This window comes from Siphateles boraxobius, unplaced genomic scaffold (genome assembly GCF_051911475.1).
Source record: "Siphateles boraxobius isolate OS27281-9 unplaced genomic scaffold, OSU_SipBor_1 204, whole genome shotgun sequence".
Classification (NCBI taxonomy): Eukaryota; Metazoa; Chordata; class Actinopteri; order Cypriniformes; family Leuciscidae; genus Siphateles; species Siphateles boraxobius.
The window spans coordinates 3699969-3718839 of record NW_027508816.1 but is presented as its reverse complement, the minus strand read 5'-3'; the positions used below and the strand labels follow the sequence as shown (position 1 = coordinate 3718839).

The following is an 18871-nucleotide window of genomic DNA, read 5'->3' as shown; positions in this document are numbered from 1 at the left end:
GTAGAGGTAGAGTACAGTAGAGGTAGAGTACAGCAGTGTACAGTAGATGTAGAGTACAGTAGAGGTAGAGTACAGTGGTGTACAGTAGAGGTAGAGTACAGTAGTGTACAGTAGATGTAGAGTACAGTGGTGTACAGTAGAGGTAGAGTACAGTGGTGTACAGTAGAGGTAGAGTACAGTGGTGTACAGTAGAGGTAGAGTACAGCAGTGTACAGTAGAGGTAGAGTACAGTGGTGTACAGTAGAGGTAGAGTACAGTGGTGTACAGTAGAGGTAGAGTACAGTGGTGTACAGTAGAGGTAGAGTACAGTGGTGTACAGTAGAGGTAGAGTACAGTGGTGTACAGTAGATGTAGAGTACAGTGGTGTACGGTAGAGGTAGAGTACAGTGGTGTACGGTAGAGGTAGAGTACAGTGGTGTACAGTAGAGGTAGAGTACAGTGGTGTACAGTAGAGGTAGAGTACAGTGGTGTACAGTAGATGTAGAGTACAGTGGAATACAGTAGATGTAGAGTACAGTGGAATACAGTAGATGTAGAGTACAGTGGAGTACAGTGGTGTACGGTAGAGGTAGAGTACAGTAGTGTACAGTAGAGGTAGAGTACAGTGGTGTACAGTAGAGGTAGAGTACAGTGGTGTACAGGAGAGGTAGAGTACAGTGGTGTACAGTAGAGGTAGAGTACAGTGGTGTACAGTAGAGGTAGAGTACAGTAGTGTACAGTAGAGGTAGAGTACAGTAGTGTACAGTAGAGGTAGAGTACAGTGGTGTACAGTAGAGGTAGAGTACAGTGGTGTACAGTAGATGTAGAGTACAGTAGTGTTCAGTAGATGTAGAGTACAGTAGTGTTCAGTAGATGTAGAGTACAGTGGTGTACAGTAGAGGTAGAGTACAGTAGTGTTCAGTAGATGTAGAGTACAGTAGTGTTCAGTAGATGTAGAGTACAGTGGTGTACAGTAGAGGTAGAGTACAGTAGTGTTCAGTAGATGTAGAGTACAGTGGTGTACAGTAGAGGTAGAGTACAGTAGTGTTCAGTAGATGTAGAGTACAGTGGTGTACAGTAGAGGTAGAGTACAGTAGTGTTCAGTAGATGTAGAGTACAGTGGTGTACAGTAGAGGTAGAGTACAGTAGTGTTCAGTAGATGTAGAGTACAGTGGTGTACAGTAGAGGTAGAGTACAGTAGTGTTCAGTAGATGTAGAGTACAGTAGTGTTCAGTAGATGTAGAGTACAGTAGTGTGCAGTAGATGTAGAGTACAGTAGTGTTCAGTAGATGTAGAGTACAGTAGTGTTCAGTAGATGTAGAGTACAGTAGTGTTCAGTAGATGTAGAGTACAGTAGTGTTCAGTAGAGGTAGAGTACAGTAGTGTTCAGTAGAGGTAGAGTACAGTTGTGTTCAGTAGATGTAGAGTACAGTGTTGTACAGTAGAGGTAGAGTACAGTGTTGTACAGTAGAGGTAGAGTACAGTGGTGTACAGTAGAGGTAGAGTACAGTGGTGTACAGTAGAGGTAGAGCACAGTGGTGTACAGTAGAGGTAGAGTACAGTGGTGTACAGTAGATGTAGTGTACAGTGGTGTACAGTAGAGGTAGAGTACAGTGGTGTACAGTAGAGGTAGAGTACAGTGGTGTACAGTAGAGGTGGAGTACAGTGGTGTACAGTAGAGGTAGAGTACAGTGGTGTACAGTAGAGGTAGAGTACAGTGGTGTACAGTAGATGTAGAATACAGTGGTGTACAGTAGAGGTAGAGCACAGTGGTGTACAGTAGAGGTAGAGTACAGTGGTGTACAGTAGATGTAGAGTACAGTAGTGTACAGTAGAGGTAGAGTACAGTGGTGTACAGTAGATGTAGAGTACAGTGGTGTGCAGTAGATGTAGAGTACAGTGGTGTACAGTAGAGGTAGAGTACAGTGGTGTACAGTAGATGTAGAGTACAGTGGTGTACAGTAGAGGTAGAGTACAGTGGTGTACAGTAGAGGTAGAGTCCAGTGGTGTACAGTAGAGGTAGAGTCCAGTGGTGTACAGTAGATGTAGAGTACAGTGGTGTACAGTTGAGGTAGAGTACAGTAGTGTACAGTAGAGGTAGAGTACAGTGGTGTACAGTAGAGGTAGAGTACAGTGGTGTACAGTTGAGGTAGAGTACAGTGGTGTACAGTAGAGGTAGTGTACAGTGGTGTGCAGTAGAGGTAGAGTACAGTGGTGTACAGTAGAGGTAGAGTACAGTGGTGTACAGTAGAGGTAGAGTACAGTGGTGTACAGTAGATGTAGAGTACAGTAGTGTACAGTAGATGTAGAGTACAGTAGTGTACAGTAGAGGTAGAGTACAGTGGTGTACAGTAGATGTAGAGTACAGTAGTGTACAGTAGATGTAGAGTACAGTGGTGTACAGTAGATGTAGAGTACAGTGGTGTACAGTAGAGGTAGAGTACAGTAGTGTACAGTAGAGGTAGAGTACAGTAGTGTACAGTTGAGGTAGAGTACAGTGGTGTACAGTAGATGTAGAGTACAGTGGTGTACAGTAGAGGTAGAGTACAGTGGTGTACAGTAGAGGTAGAGTACAGTAGTGTACAGTAGAGGTAGAGTACAATAGTGTACAGTTGAGGTAGAGTACAGTAGTGTGCAGTAGATGTAGAGTACAGTAGATGTAGAGTACAGTGGTGTACAGTAGAGGTAGAGTACAATGGTGTACAGTAGATGTAGAGTACAGTGGTGTACAGTAGAGGTAGAGTACAGTGGTGTACAGTAGAGGTAGAGTACAGTAGTGTACAGTAGAGGTAGAGTACAGTAGTGTACAGTAGATGTAGAGTACAGTGGAGTACAGTAGAGGTAGAGTACAGTAGTGTACAGTTGAGGTAGAGTACAGTGGTGTACAGTAGATGTAGAGTACAGTAGATGTAGAGTACAGTGGTGTACAGTAGAGGTAGAGCACAGTGGTGTACAGTAGATGTAGAGTACAGTAGTGTACAGTAGAGGTAGAGTACAGTGGTGTACAGTAGAGGTAGAGTACAGTGGTGTACAGTAGAGGTAGAGTACAGTAGTGTACAGTAGAGGTAGAGTACAGTAGTGTACAGTAGAGGTAGAGTACAGTAGTGTACAGTAGATGTAGAGTACAGTGGTGTACAGTAGAGGTAGAGTACAGTGGTGTACAGTATAGGTAGAGTATAGTATACTTTTTATTTGAGGAATATTCTTTTTTGTACACGTTAGATGAGTAAATGCTTACATTTAATCTAGAACTACAATAACGTCATGTTTAAGCTAAACGCCTCTGCACTTCGATTTGTCTCAACATTGGGGCAGGAGAGCTGTCAGTCAATAAATGGGAAAACAAAGTAAATTGTGTTACTTATTTGAAAAAGTAACTTTAATTTAAAGGCAGGGTAGGCAATGTGTTTCTAAAACACTTTTTACCAAATTTATTTAAATTGTCTTTATATACCAATACATATCTAAAATGTAAGTACTCTGAAAAGGAGTTTATAAAAATAGAGTGTCTGTAGTCCTCTCAGGGCTGCAATAAACACAGCTCATTATTCCATTTGGGCCGAGTGCTCTGATTGACTGGGCAATTGTCACTCTCCCTCGTTGCTATGGCTACCAGCACTGCTGCAACAGGAGCTGCCCACATGCGTGCACTCGGTTGAGTTGCTCATTTCGGAAGAGGAGAGGCGCGTACAGGCCTATACTGGGAAGCTAGGAAGTCTCACAATTGTGGCAGAGAAAGAGCAGTCAAATTCCCAGTACCACCTGTACCTGCATATACAGTCAGTGCAGGCAAACAAGGCAGAAAAAGGTAACGTCCCTCCATGCACTGCGCTCCGCACCGGTAAACGGGTCCTCCAGCTAAGCGGTCGGCATCACGCGTTCATGTGTTTTGGGGGCGTGGCTTTCTGCTAGTTTCTCAAACCTACCTACCCTGCCTTTAAGTAATTTTAAAAGTAATGCATTACTTTACTAGTTACTTGAAAACGTAATCTGATAACATAACTCAAGTTCTTGTAATGAGTTACCGCTAACACTGCTAATGCCTCTGTGTGTGTGTGTGTGTGTGTGTGTGTGTGTGTGTGTGTGTGTGTGTGTGTGTGTGTGTGTGTGTGTGTGTGTGTGCACATGTGTGCATGTGCGCGTGTGTGTATGCGTGCGTGCGTGTGTGTGTGTTTGTGTGTGTGTGTGTGTGTGTGTGTATGCGTGCGTGTGTGTGTATGCGTGCGTGTGTGTGTATGCGTGCGTATGCGTGTGTGTGTGTGTACGCGTGTGTGTGTGTACGCGTGTGTGTGTGTGTATGTGTGTGTGCAGTGGGATCTGCCGAGAGGGGGAGCAGCTGGTTGTCGGACCCACGGATGACGGGGAGTTTCGGGAGCTGGCGGTCCTCAGTATCCAGAGGAATCGCTCTGGGTGTCGGGTCCTCAGAGCGGGACAGGCCGCTACTCTGGCACTCGGAGATTTCGACCGCTCGTTGTTACGAAAGGTGAGCATTTCTATTGGAGGATGCAGAAGATACTGAATCTGAGCTGTTACACTAGGGGTGGATTGCACCTGTAACCATTAAAGGAGTAGTTCTCTTCAGAATGAAAATGTCCTGATGATTTACTCTCCCCACGTCATCCTAGATGTTCATGTCTTTCTTTATTCAGTCGAAAAGAAATTACGTTTTTTGAGGAAAACACTCCAGGATTTTCTCCATATAGTGACTTCAATGGAGTCCAACGGGTCGAAGGTCCAAATGTGAGTTTCAGTGCAGCTTGAAAGTCTCGACACGATCCAGCCGAGGAATAAGAGTCTGATCTAGACAAACCAGCGCACATTTTTAACAAAATAAACATTTATATACTTTTAACCACAAATGCTCATCTTGCACTAGCTGTGATGCGCCACACATTACACAATCAGTGTGGCGAACAGGACGGCCGAGGGATCTGAGAGAACGGCGCGAGGCCGGTGGTGCGATTGATAATGAGCACACCAGTCTCGCATCTCTCACAGAGGAGCGGAAGCATAAAGGAGGAACGACGACGTTGATGATCGAGAGAGGAACAGGCCTGTATTTTAGTTGAGTTTTGTTTTGTTTTTTTAACATTTAAACATACTTTATTAAAATAAAACCAAACAAACTAAAATACCGCCAGCAGCCACTCGCAGACGACTGCTGGCTAAAATAAAACACAAATACAAAACTCAACTAAAATACAGGCCTGTTCCTCTCTCGATCATCAACGTCGTCGTTCCTCCTTTATGCTTCCGCTCCTCCGTGAGAGATGCGAGACCGGTGTGCTCACAGGTGTTGCTCATTATCAATCGCACCACCGGCCTCGCGCCGCTCTCTCACATCCCTCGGCCGTCCTGTTCGCCACAATCAGGTTGAAAGGTCACGGTAGGAGGAAGAACAGACCCAGTGTTTACAAAGCGAACGTACAAAGACTAAGTCAAACGCCATTTACCAAGAAAACAAAATAAAATGTAAAACAATGATGTCGGACGATTTTGAAGTTGGAGCAGAAAATGAGATGAATGAGTTTTTCCACTACTCCACATTTCTGAACCGGAACACACGTGACCTTTCAACATGATTATGTAATCCGTGAGGAATTGATTGGATGGTTGTGATTTGCTATTGGAGGATCTCATGTGAGTGACAGTTTGCCCCGCCCACATCATCAGAGAAGAGATATTAAAACAAATTATGAAGTTTGGTGCAATAGAGTTATTAGATAAACCTTGATTTAATCTAGGTTTAAACAGGATGATTGTTTAAGTGTTCAGTACTGGAGCCGGTGTAAGTTGTTTGGGTGTGTGTGTGTGTTTGTTCTGTGGCAGGGAATGGTGATGGTTAGTCCCGAGATGAACCCTGATATCTGCTGGCGCTTTGAGGCAGAGATCGTTTTACTCTTCCATGCCAAAACTTTCCACAAGGGCTTCCAGGTGACTGTTCATGTGGGCAACGTTAGACAGACGGCCACAGTTGAGGCTCTGCAAGGAAAGGTGAGTCGTTTTATCCGTCTGACAGATTGTTAGATAACAATTACAATTAAGCACTTACACAGTTTTATGCACTATTGTAACCTAATGTATGCACATTAAGGAAATTATTTTATTTAAGAACAATTGTTTCAAAAGTTAATGCACTTTAAAAAGTGAATGTCATTTCATTTCAATAAAAGCTTCGATGCTTGATTCGGTTTATATTAGCTTATTGCGCTCGCTTGTGGACACATGAGACAGTACAGTACTTTTTACCTTTAGAATTCTAATATAATTAGAATTTTGCTAATATTTAAGAAAAAAATACAAATTTGGAATACGGAATACAAATACGGTTTTGATCCACTTCAAACGTTGTCTCCTGTAGAGTGACTAGCATCACGATTGGAAGGTTTTATCCGCATCACTCGACACAGATCAGTGTGTTTTATCCGCATCACTCGACACAGATCAGTGTGTTTTATCCGCATCACTCGACACAGATCAGTGTGTTTTGTCCGCATCACTCGACACAGATCAGTGTGTTTTGTCCGCATCACTCGACACAGATCAGTGTGTTTTGTCCGCATCACTCGACACAGATCAGTGTGTTTTATCCGCATCACTCGACACAGATCAGTGTGTTTTGTCCGCATCACTCGACACAGATCAGTGTGTTTTATCCGCATCACTCGACACAGATCAGTGTGTTTTATCCGCATCACTCGACACAGATCAGTGTGTTTTATCCGCATCACTCGACACAGATCAGTGTGTTTTGTCCGCATCACTCGACACAGATCAGTGTGTTTTGTCTGCATCACTCGACACAGATCAGTGTGTTTTATCCGCATCACTCGACACAGATCAGTGTGTTTTGTCCGCATCACTCGACACAGATCAGTGTGTTTTGTCCGCATCACTCGACACAGATCAGTGTGTTTTATCCGCATCACTCGACACAGATCAGTGTGTTTTATCCGCATCACTCGACACAGATCAGTGTGTTTTATCCGCATCACTCGACACAGATCAGTGTGTTTTATCCGCATCACTCGACACAGATCAGTGTGTTTTGTCCGCATCACTCGACACAGATCAGTGTGTTTTATCCGCATCACTCGACTCAGATCAGTGTGTTTTATCCGCATCACTCGACACAGATCAGTGTGTTTTGTCCGCATCACTCGACACAGATCAGTGTGTTTTATCCGCATCACTCGACACAGATCAGTGTGTTTTATCCGCATCACTCGACACAGATCAGTGTGTTTTGTCCGCATCACTCGACACAGATCAGTGTGTTTTATCCGCATCACTCGACACAGATCAGTGTGTTTTATCCGCATCACTCGACACAGATCAGTGTGTTTTATCCGCATCACTCGACACAGATCAGTGTGTTTTATCCGCATCACTCGACACAGATCAGTGTGTTTTGTCCGCATCACTCGACACAGATCAGTGTGTTTTATCCGCATCACTCGACACAGATCAGTGTGTTTTATCCGCATCACTCGACACAGATCAGTGTGTTTTATCCGCATCACTCGACACAGATCAGTGTGTTTTGTCCGCATCACTCGACACAGATCAGTGTGTTTTATCCGCATCACTCGACACAGATCAGTGTGTTTTATCCGCATCACTCGACACAGATCAGTGTGTTTTATCCGCATCACTCGACACAGATCAGTGTGTTTTATCCGCATCACTCGACACAGATCAGTGTGTTTTGTCCGCATCACTCGACACAGATCAGTGTGTTTTATCCGCATCACTCGACTCAGATCAGTGTGTTTTATCCGCATCACTCGACACAGATCAGTGTGTTTTGTCCGCATCACTCGACACAGATCAGTGTGTTTTATCCGCATCACTCGACACAGATCAGTGTGTTTTATCCGCATCACTCGACACAGATCAGTGTGTTTTATCCGCATCACTCGACACAGATCAGTGTGTTTTATCCGCATCACTCGACACAGATCAGTGTGTTTTGTCCGCATCACTCGACACAGATCAGTGTGTTTTATCCGCATCACTCGACTCAGATCAGTGTGTTTTATCCGCATCACTCGACACAGATCAGTGTGTTTTATCCGCATCACTCGACACAGATCAGTGTGTTTTATCCGCATCACTCGACACAGATCAGTGTGTTTTATCCGCATCACTCGACACAGATCAGTGTGTTTTGTCCGCATCACTCGACACAGATCAGTGTGTTTTGTCCGCATCACTCGACACAGATCAGTGTGTTTTATCCGCATCACTCGACACAGATCAGTGTGTTTTATCCGCATCACTCGACTCAGATCAGTGTGTTTTATCCGCATCACTCGACACAGATCAGTGTGTTTTGTCCGCATCACTCGACACAGATCAGTGTGTTTTATCCGCATCACTCGACACAGATCAGTGTGTTTTATCCGCATCACTCGACACAGATCAGTGTGTTTTATCCGCATCACTCGACACAGATCAGTGTGTTTTATCCGCATCACTCGACACAGATCAGTGTGTTTTGTCCGCATCACTCGACACAGATCAGTGTGTTTTATCCGCATCACTCGACTCAGATCAGTGTGTTTTATCCGCATCACTCGACACAGATCAGTGTGTTTTATCCGCATCACTCGACACAGATCAGTGTGTTTTGTCTGCATCACTCGACACAGATCAGTGTGTTTTATCCGCATCACTCGACACAGATCAGTGTGTTTTATCCGCATCACTCGACACAGATAAGTGTGTTTTGTCCGCATCACTCGACACAGATCAGTGTGTTTTATCCGCATCACTCGACACAGATCAGTGTGTTTTATCCGCATCACTCGACACAGATAAGTGTGTTTTGTCCGCATCACTCGACACAGATCAGTGTGTTTTATCCGCATCACTCGACACAGATCAGTGTGTTTTATCCGCATCACTCGACACAGATCAGTGTGTTTTATCCGCATCACTCGACACAGATCAGTGTGTTTTATCCGCATCACTCGACACAGATCAGTGTGTTTTGTCCGCATCACTCGACACAGATCAGTGTGTTTTGTCCGCATCACTCGACACAGATCAGTGTGTTTTATCCGCATCACTCGACACAGATCAGTGTGTTTTATCCGCATCACTCGACACAGATCAGTGTGTTTTATCCGCATCACTCGACACAGATCAGTGTGTTTTATCCGCATCACTCGACACAGATAAGTGTGTTTTGTCCGCATCACTCGACACAGATCAGTGTGTTTTATCCGCATCACTCGACACAGATCAGTGTGTTTTATCCGCATCACTCGACACAGATCAGTGTGTTTTATCCGCATCACTCGACACAGATCAGTGTGTTTTGTCCGCATCACTCGACACAGATCAGTGTGTTTTATCCGCATCACTCGACTCAGATCAGTGTGTTTTATCCGCATCACTCGACACAGATCAGTGTGTTTTATCCGCATCACTCGACACAGATCAGTGTGTTTTGTCTGCATCACTCGACACAGATCAGTGTGTTTTATCCGCATCACTCGACACAGATCAGTGTGTTTTATCCGCATCACTCGACACAGATCAGTGTGTTTTATCCGCATCACTCGACTCAGATCAGTGTGTTTTATCCGCATCACTCGACACAGATCAGTGTGTTTTGTCCGCATCACTCGACACAGATCAGTGTGTTTTATCCGCATCACTCGACACAGATCAGTGTGTTTTATCCGCATCACTCGACACAGATCAGTGTGTTTTATCCGCATCACTCGACACAGATCAGTGTGTTTTATCCGCATCACTCGACACAGATCAGTGTGTTTTGTCTGCATCACTCGACACAGATCAGTGTGTTTTGTCTGCATCACTCGACACAGATCAGTGTGTTTTATCCGCATCACTCGACACAGATCAGTGTGTTTTATCCGCATCACTCGACACAGATCAGTGTGTTTTATCCGCATCACTCGACACAGATCAGTGTGTTTTATCCGCATCACTCGACACAGATCAGTGTGTTTTGTCTGCATCACTCGACACAGATCAGTGTGTTTTATCCGCATCACTCGACACAGATCAGTGTGTTTTGTCCGCATCACTCGACACAGATCAGTGTGTTTTATCCGCATCACTCGACACAGATCAGTGTGTTTTATCCGCATCACTCGACACAGATCAGTGTGTTTTATCCGCATCACTCGACACAGATCAGTGTGTTTTATCCGCATCACTCGACTCAGATCAGTGTGTTTTATCCGCATCACTCGACACAGATCAGTGTGTTTTGTCCGCATCACTCGACACAGATCAGTGTGTTTTGTCTGCATCACTCGACACAGATCAGTGTGTTTTATCCGCATCACTCGACACAGATCAGTGTGTTTTATCCGCATCACTCGACACAGATCAGTGTGTTTTGTCTGCATCACTCGACACAGATCAGTGTGTTTTGTCCGCATCACTCGACACAGATCAGTGTGTTTTGTCCGCATCACTCGACACAGATCAGTGTGTTTTATCCGCATCACTCGACACAGATCAGTGTGTTTTATCCGCATCACTCGACTCAGATCAGTGTGTTTTATCCGCATCACTCGACACAGATCAGTGTGTTTTGTCCGCATCACTCGACACAGATCAGTGTGTTTTATCCGCATCACTCGACACAGATCAGTGTGTTTTATCCGCATCACTCGACACAGATCAGTGTGTTTTATCCGCATCACTCGACACAGATCAGTGTGTTTTATCCGCATCACTCGACACAGATCAGTGTGTTTTATCCGCATCACTCGACACAGATCAGTGTGTTTTATCCGCATCACTCGACACAGATCAGTGTGTTTTATCCGCATCACTCGACACAGATCAGTGTGTTTTATCCGCATCACTCGACACAGATCAGTGTGTTTTGTCCGCATCACTCGACACAGATCAGTGTGTTTTGTCCGCATCACTCGACACAGATCAGTGTGTTTTATCCGCATCACTCGACACAGATCAGTGTGTTTTGTCTGCATCACTCGACACAGATCAGTGTGTTTTATCCGCATCACTCGACACAGATCAGTGTGTTTTATCCGCATCACTCGACACAGATCAGTGTGTTTTATCCGCATCACTCGACACAGATCAGTGTGTTTTATCCGCATCACTCGACACAGATCAGTGTGTTTTGTCTGCATCACTCGACACAGATCAGTGTGTTTTATCCGCATCACTCGACACAGATCAGTGTGTTTTATCCGCATCACTCGACACAGATCAGTGTGTTTTGTCTGCATCACTCGACACAGATCAGTGTGTTTTATCCGCATCACTCGACACAGATCAGTGTGTTTTGTCCGCATCACTCGACACAGATCAGTGTGTTTTATCCGCATCACTCGACACAGATCAGTGTGTTTTATCCGCATCACTCGACACAGATCAGTGTGTTTTATCCGCATCACTCGACACAGATCAGTGTGTTTTATCCGCATCACTCGACACAGATCAGTGTGTTTTGTCCGCATCACTCGACACAGATCAGTGTGTTTTGTCCGCATCACTCGACACAGATCAGTGTGTTTTGTCCGCATCACTCGACACAGATCAGTGTGTTTTATCCGCATCACTCGACACAGATCAGTGTGTTTTATCCGCATCACTCGACTCAGATCAGTGTGTTTTATCCGCATCACTCGACACAGATCAGTGTGTTTTGTCCGCATCACTCGACACAGATCAGTGTGTTTTATCCGCATCACTCGACACAGATCAGTGTGTTTTATCCGCATCACTCGACACAGATCAGTGTGTTTTATCCGCATCACTCGACACAGATCAGTGTGTTTTATCCGCATCACTCGACACAGATCAGTGTGTTTTGTCCGCATCACTCGACACAGATCAGTGTGTTTTATCCGCATCACTCGACTCAGATCAGTGTGTTTTATCCGCATCACTCGACACAGATCAGTGTGTTTTATCCGCATCACTCGACACAGATCAGTGTGTTTTGTCTGCATCACTCGACACAGATCAGTGTGTTTTATCCGCATCACTCGACACAGATCAGTGTGTTTTATCCGCATCACTCGACACAGATCAGTGTGTTTTATCCGCATCACTCGACTCAGATCAGTGTGTTTTATCCGCATCACTCGACACAGATCAGTGTGTTTTGTCCGCATCACTCGACACAGATCAGTGTGTTTTATCCGCATCACTCGACACAGATCAGTGTGTTTTATCCGCATCACTCGACACAGATCAGTGTGTTTTATCCGCATCACTCGACACAGATCAGTGTGTTTTATCCGCATCACTCGACACAGATCAGTGTGTTTTGTCTGCATCACTCGACACAGATCAGTGTGTTTTGTCCGCATCACTCGACACAGATAAGTGTGTTTTGTCCGCATCACTCGACACAGATCAGTGTGTTTTATCCGCATCACTCGACACAGATCAGTGTGTTTTGTCCGCATCACTCGACACAGATCAGTGTGTGGATCACTGGAGCTTCTGTGAGTGTGATGTTCTCTGTGATCGTGTGCTTCAGGACGAGCTGCGCACCGGAGAGAAAGCGGTGGTCGGGTTCAGGTTCATCAAACACCCGGAGTATCTGAAGCTCGGCACCAAGCTGCTGTTCCGAGAGGGAGTGACCAAAGGCATCGGTCAGGTGACCAAACTACAGCCCGCATGCCAGTACCAGCAGCAGGCCTGAGCAGGCCACGCTCTCGAGTCCAGGCCACATCAGTCTGAGCTGAACACACTGATGCCTGCACACACATACACACACTGATGCCTTTACCGTCACACACACACTGATGCCTGCACAGTCACACACACTGATGCCTGCACAGTCACACACACACACACACTGATGCCTGCACAGTCACACACACACACACACACACCTTTACAGTCACACACACACACACACTGATGCCTGCACAGTCACACACACACTGATGCCTGCACAGTCACACACACACACACACACACACACACACACACTGATGCCTTTACCGGCACACACACACTGATGCCTGCACAGTCACACACACACACACTGATGCCTGCACAGTCACAGTCACACACACACACACACTGATGCCTGCACAGTCATCACACACACACGCATTTAAAGTCACACACACATTGATGCCTTCACAGTCACACACACACACACACACACTGATGCCTGCACAGTCACACACACACTGATGCCTGCACAGTCACACACACACACACACACACACACACACACACACACACACACACACACACACACACACACACACACACACACACACACACACAGACACACACACATGCCTTTACAGTCACACACATACACACACACACACACACACACACACTGATGCCTTTACAGTCACACACACACACACACACACACACTGATGCCTTTACAGTCACACACACACACACACACACTGATGCCTTTACAGTCACACACACACACACACACACACACTGATGCCTTTACAGTCACACACACACACACACACACACTGATGCCTTTACAGTCACACACACACACACACACACACACACACACACACACACACACACACACACACACACACACACACACACACACACACACAGATGCCTTTACAGTCACACACACACACACACACACACACACACACACACACTGCAGCTCTCACTGTTTCTGTCTAGCTTTACAGTAAATATTCTTCAATCAAGATACATTCACTGGAGAAGCTATTTTAAAAATAAATGTAAAAATTGAGTTTGTACTTAAAAAAAAAAGAACAAAATCTGTCAGCGGGGTCAAAAAAACAACCTTTGAATTAAGACCCAGCTGGAAGATATTTGTTATATATTGGTTTTTTTTAAGTACTTAAGTTTAATGTTTTTTGTTTTTTTCACAAAACAAAAATGTCTTCAGTCGTTTCGGGTCTCCAGTAAATGTATCTTGATTTACAGGAATAGTTCAAGCAAAAATTTAAATTCTGTCCTCATTTACTCGCCCTCAAGTTGTTTGAAACCTGTATGAGTTTCTTTCTTCTGTTAAACAGAATATTTTATTTTGAAAAAGTCAGTAACCAGAAAGCTGATGGACACCATTCACTTCTATAGTACTTTATTTTTCCTACTATAGAAGTCAATATGGTCCAACAACAGTTTGGTTTCCCACATTGTTCAAAATATCTTTTGTGTTCAGCAGAAAGAAACTCATAAAGGTTTGAAACAACTTGAGGGCGAGTAAATGATGACAGACTTAAACAATTTTAAGTGAATAATTCCTATAGGAAACAGGAAAGAAACACTGAGGAAGAGCATGATTGTTTGCAGTGTGTCTGCATATCAAACATATATCTTTCTGTTCAGTGTTCAGACGGCACTGAATAACACACACCGTCACAGTTTATCACAATGTTCAGTAACCAAAGCAGAGATTGTGTATTTAAACGTGGCTGCCAAAGATTATTCTTTTGTTTTAAGTGGACATTTTTATAACTGATGTCAATGAAGAATGGTTTCTTCTCATGGCAGCTAGAGTTTGAAATCACCACCAAATGCCAGAAACTATCTCTGATATCTTTTAATTTATTTTATCGTTGTGTAACGAGGTGTTTTGTACTGAAGTGCATCATCAGTCCTGAACAGCACAGCCTTTAGATATAAATCTGCAGCTTTACACCAAGTGTCCCTCCGTTCTCACCATCGATTCTGCCTTGAAGAGAGCGAACGCCCGCTCCTGCCTTCAGTAGCTCAGGAAAACTGGAGAACTACTCTTTCTTCCGTTCACACACACACACACCACTGTCGAATTATGCAAATGACTCTTTCATCTGTTCTTTCTCCCTCAGTGTTTCCCTCATGAACACTTGGTTTGGTGCTAATGCTTCTGATGTACATGTTTTTAAATGTTGGAAGGGGAGGATAAAGTGTGTTAGATAAAGTTCTTGTCCTGTAAGCATCGCATGCGTGTTCGTCTCCAGCAGCGCTTCATCTTTAACCTTCACTTTCAGGGTTTACTCCGTCACTGTTCTCTCTCTGTGCAGTTTTAGAAGTAAAAATGTATTTAAACCAAACGTTTTTGGAAATTTATAAAGAATGTCAGGGGGACAAAATCTGGATGTTTTAGTTTCTTAGATTTTTAATAATTTCCATTCTAATATGCATCTGTTGTTTTGAGTGACGTCTCATTTTTACACCGAATGTCAGTTTTCTGGCAAAACGTTTTTTTTTGTGGTATTTTAAAAAAAAATTAGCATTACTTTTTGGTGAATTGGAGAATTTATGTACAGATTTGTGTGTATATTGTGTGATGTACATAAATAAAAGTTTATTCAAGTTTATTATTGACAATGATTTCATTGTTTCAGCTTGTTGTTGAAAGGGGATGCTGTGATCACTGGGAAACTCAATGTAGATGGTCTCGCTTAAATGTAAATGTATAAACTTGAATGGGATGGTTCATGATTTACAAAAAATATATTAAAAAAATTATTTTCAATAGAAGTCAATGAGTTGATCGCCCCTGGTGGCTGGATGCAGTATAGCTCTTAAACCCCGCCCTCTCCGTGCAATGGAACGTGAAACAAACTAATCAATCAAATAACACTTCAAATAATTTTTTCCAAATGTTTTTTTGTCATTTTAGGCAGTTTTTATCACTCTGATGATAGTTCAAGTGTTCGTTCTTTAGGTTTTAGTTTGTGACGTCCTGATTGACAGCTGAGATTGACAGCTCCTCTGAATGTAGTAGTCAAGTCACTCACTGAAGCGCCAACAGACTTATTTCTGGATTTTCGGGAGGAGATTAATTTCTACGTTTCCATAACTGTTTATTTCACACCGCCATAATGAGTTTTTTTTTCACTCCGCACTCACTACTGCGCAGACTCGAGACTTCACTTACCACAATTGAAGAGAGTAAAGGTGTCTCGTCCATCTTCTTTTTACAGTCTTTGGCTGCATCCGAAATCGCCCCCTAAACCTTTAATCACTACTCCCTACGTTAGTCACTTGAAGGAGTAAGAGAACGAGTGAGCGAATTCGGACAGCCGTTGAGCGGATATCGGCTGTACTCGTTATTGCAGTGCATTGTGGGATAGAATGAGTGTACTAAATAACGTACACTATGGTTTCGGACAACACTACAAATGTCTGTTCCCTCATATACTGCCCTATTTGAGGGTATAGGGGCGATTTCGGATTCAGTCTATGGTTAGGACAGGTTTGGTGGTATGGGTAGGTTTTAAGGCTGGGTTAAGAGGTCAACATTAGAGATGTATATTGTGTATCAGTATATTGGATCCGTGCAGCTCTTAAAGTGACAGCAGCCTAATATTCCTGCTGCACTGCTGTGTTTTAATGTTAATCAAACAAAAGACCAAAAAAAAAAATCACTCTTGACTAAACTTTTGTAACTTTATAGCCAATTTATACAATGAAAAATACATTTTACATTTGATTATTTCTGTACCTGAAAGGCATTATTTAACCTGCCATTTCATATGCATCTGTTTTGTTATATTTATGTTGGCCTGTTGAATGTTAAGTGGATCCAATCATTGCTCAATTGATCTTATTTGATGATGCATCAATAAACCAGCTGGTATACTTTAATGTGTGTTTTTTAACTTTGCTAATTTAAAATATGATCAAATCTTTTTTAATGGCAAAAGTTCAAATAAGAGAGTGTGACAAATATCAGTATCAGTCAATATTTGTGTTAGAATCGGTATCTTTAAAAAAAAAATCTAATTGGTCTATAGTCAACAGTGTAATTACATGTAGGTATTTTTTTAAAATATATGTACAATGTAAAAACATGTATGTACACAAAAAGTGCAACATATCAAATAATTAATTGTAATGTTCAGGCATGAAAACTCACCTTTCGGCGAAATTCGCAGTTTTAAAACCAAAATGGGTCACCTACGTGATTTGTGCAGATCCAACGAGAAATTATTCGTGGCCAGCATTTACCCGCTGTATCTCTATAGAGCCTAAGCCCCGCCCCTCCGCTTCCGGCTCATGGGACCTTATATCGGAAAAAATATTCATGGTAGTCAATGGCGAGAGACAACTTATCTTTTTATTCCGTCTGAACTGTGCCCTGAATTACACATATGATGTTTGTCAATTTAAAAGATAATTAAGAAAGTCACAGTTTGTCATAAAACAGAAGAGTAACATTTAGTTTTATGTGAAAATCACTCAATGAACTACATATCTCGTCTCGCACTATGTACGTCACAAAGCATGTGTGTGTGCAGTCTGGTAGTACAAAACACACAGGCATGACGGCGTAACGTTACGATTTTAACGTAAGACTATAGAAAAAATTACAAATGTTAGCTTCAGTAAAGTTAGCTTCTGTAAAGTTAGCTTCATTCATTGAGAGGAAAGGTAAGACCTCACATGCGCGCCTTTTGGGTTTGTAGTCTTTGTAATTACGTATTTTCACAGTCTTATACCTCAACAGTTTTACATCAAACTGCGACTTTCTTGACTTTAAAATGTATCTTTTAAATTGACAAACATCATATGTGTAATTCATGTGTAGGTTGAATGATACGTCTGCCATAGCCTGACAGTGTCTGTATCGCTTCGGGTTTCGGGTAGGAACCAGAGCACAAAAAGAACTACAAAATTCGACTGCTTTACGGCATACCTCACTTCCCCCACCACCCCCCACTTCCTCGAATTCTGACGTGAGAGCCCAACTAGCGTTTGATACCAGTCTGTATGTTGTTGTCATGGCCGAACCAACTACTACAAGGAAGAAGGCAAAGGTTTTGTCAGAGGAGACTAAAAAAAGAAAAAGCGAGAGTGACCAATTAAAAGCCAGGACAAGGATCAACATTGGTCCAATGTTCGCTCGCTGGTGTGAGCTAAAGGAGGAGGGGTGCACGACCGATGCTGACCTGGCCGTCATGCTTTTGGACTAGTAAGTTAAATATATTGCTTGCATACTATCTCTTTTTTTTCTAATTTGTTGTCTGCCTGGCCATGTTACGGAATCTGTCTGTTCCTCCATTTATCTTCATGATAGTCATGTTTGTTTATTTATTTTTCTGGTGAAAGTGTCTTGCCTCAGGCTATAATGCAAATCGATTTTTCAAATTTGCAGATTCATCTATGGTAGCTTGATATTATAATATTGACGATATATGGCTATTACCTACCACACAAACATTGAATTGAATTATCCATAATGTAAAAGAGTAGCCAATAGACTACTATTATGACGCTGGCTTGTAAACGTGAGCTACGCGATCTTTTGGCGTTAAAAAAAATAAAACCCATGAAATTATGGAATAATTAACCAATGTACCTGGGATGAAGAGATTCCACGTGGAACTCAAGACGGTATCGGCTTGTAGAGATGCGCGGATGGGCTATTATTTCATCCGCAACCGCATCACAAAACTCATCATCCGTCCGCCATCCATCCGCACCAACGTTTTTGACCAATTTTCCCGCCTCCATCCGGTGATACAAGGCGCTGCTGATGACAGCCGCGAGACTAGAAACCGCCCGCCACGGCCCGAATTTAATTAAAATATTTTTTTCCGTCACGTCATCCGCCCGATCCGCGGTTTATCCGCGCATCTCTGTCGGCTTGTCAACAAATGCACGTGTGACTGATTTTACGAAAGTAGTAGAAGACAATACTGTTTCCTAACTGTAGGGGGACCCAGAGAGCAAAAACTGCATCGTGCTGCTTTAAAGGGGAAATGAAGCAGTCAGTCAAGTTTACATGATTTACAAGATGGACTTCCACTATAATCAAAAATTATATAAGAAACATGACAAATGTTAACATATGAAAGAAACACCGTTATATCTTTCGCGGCAAGGGCGCCGCCATTGTGCAGTATTATAACCGGTGACGTCACGGGGTTGGTTTGCTCTGTGCTGAGTTCAGTAA

The 18871-nt window shown here is 43.2% G+C and overlaps 1 protein-coding gene across 4 annotated transcripts in view; it reads left to right on the top strand.

Moving 5' to 3' along the window:
- Positions 1-13385, top strand: part of gtpbp2a (GTP binding protein 2a) — a 41875-nt gene extending 28490 nt beyond the window's left edge. The window contains exons 10-13 of one of the 4 annotated variants that reach the window (XR_013206006.1): positions 4291-4462; positions 5809-5973; positions 12491-12710; positions 13112-13217. Coding sequence is in view for 1 of the 4 variants with exons in the window: in XM_077237638.1 (XP_077093753.1) it covers positions 4291-4462; positions 5809-5973; positions 12491-12655 (502 nt within the window). In the remaining 3 variants the exon portion in view is untranslated. Of the gene's footprint in view, positions 1-4290; positions 4463-5808; positions 5974-12490 lie in introns of all 4 variants that reach the window. The other 3 variants (XR_013206007.1, XR_013206008.1, XM_077237638.1) reach the window with 3 other exon arrangements.
- Positions 13386-18871: the final 5486 nt, after the last annotated feature.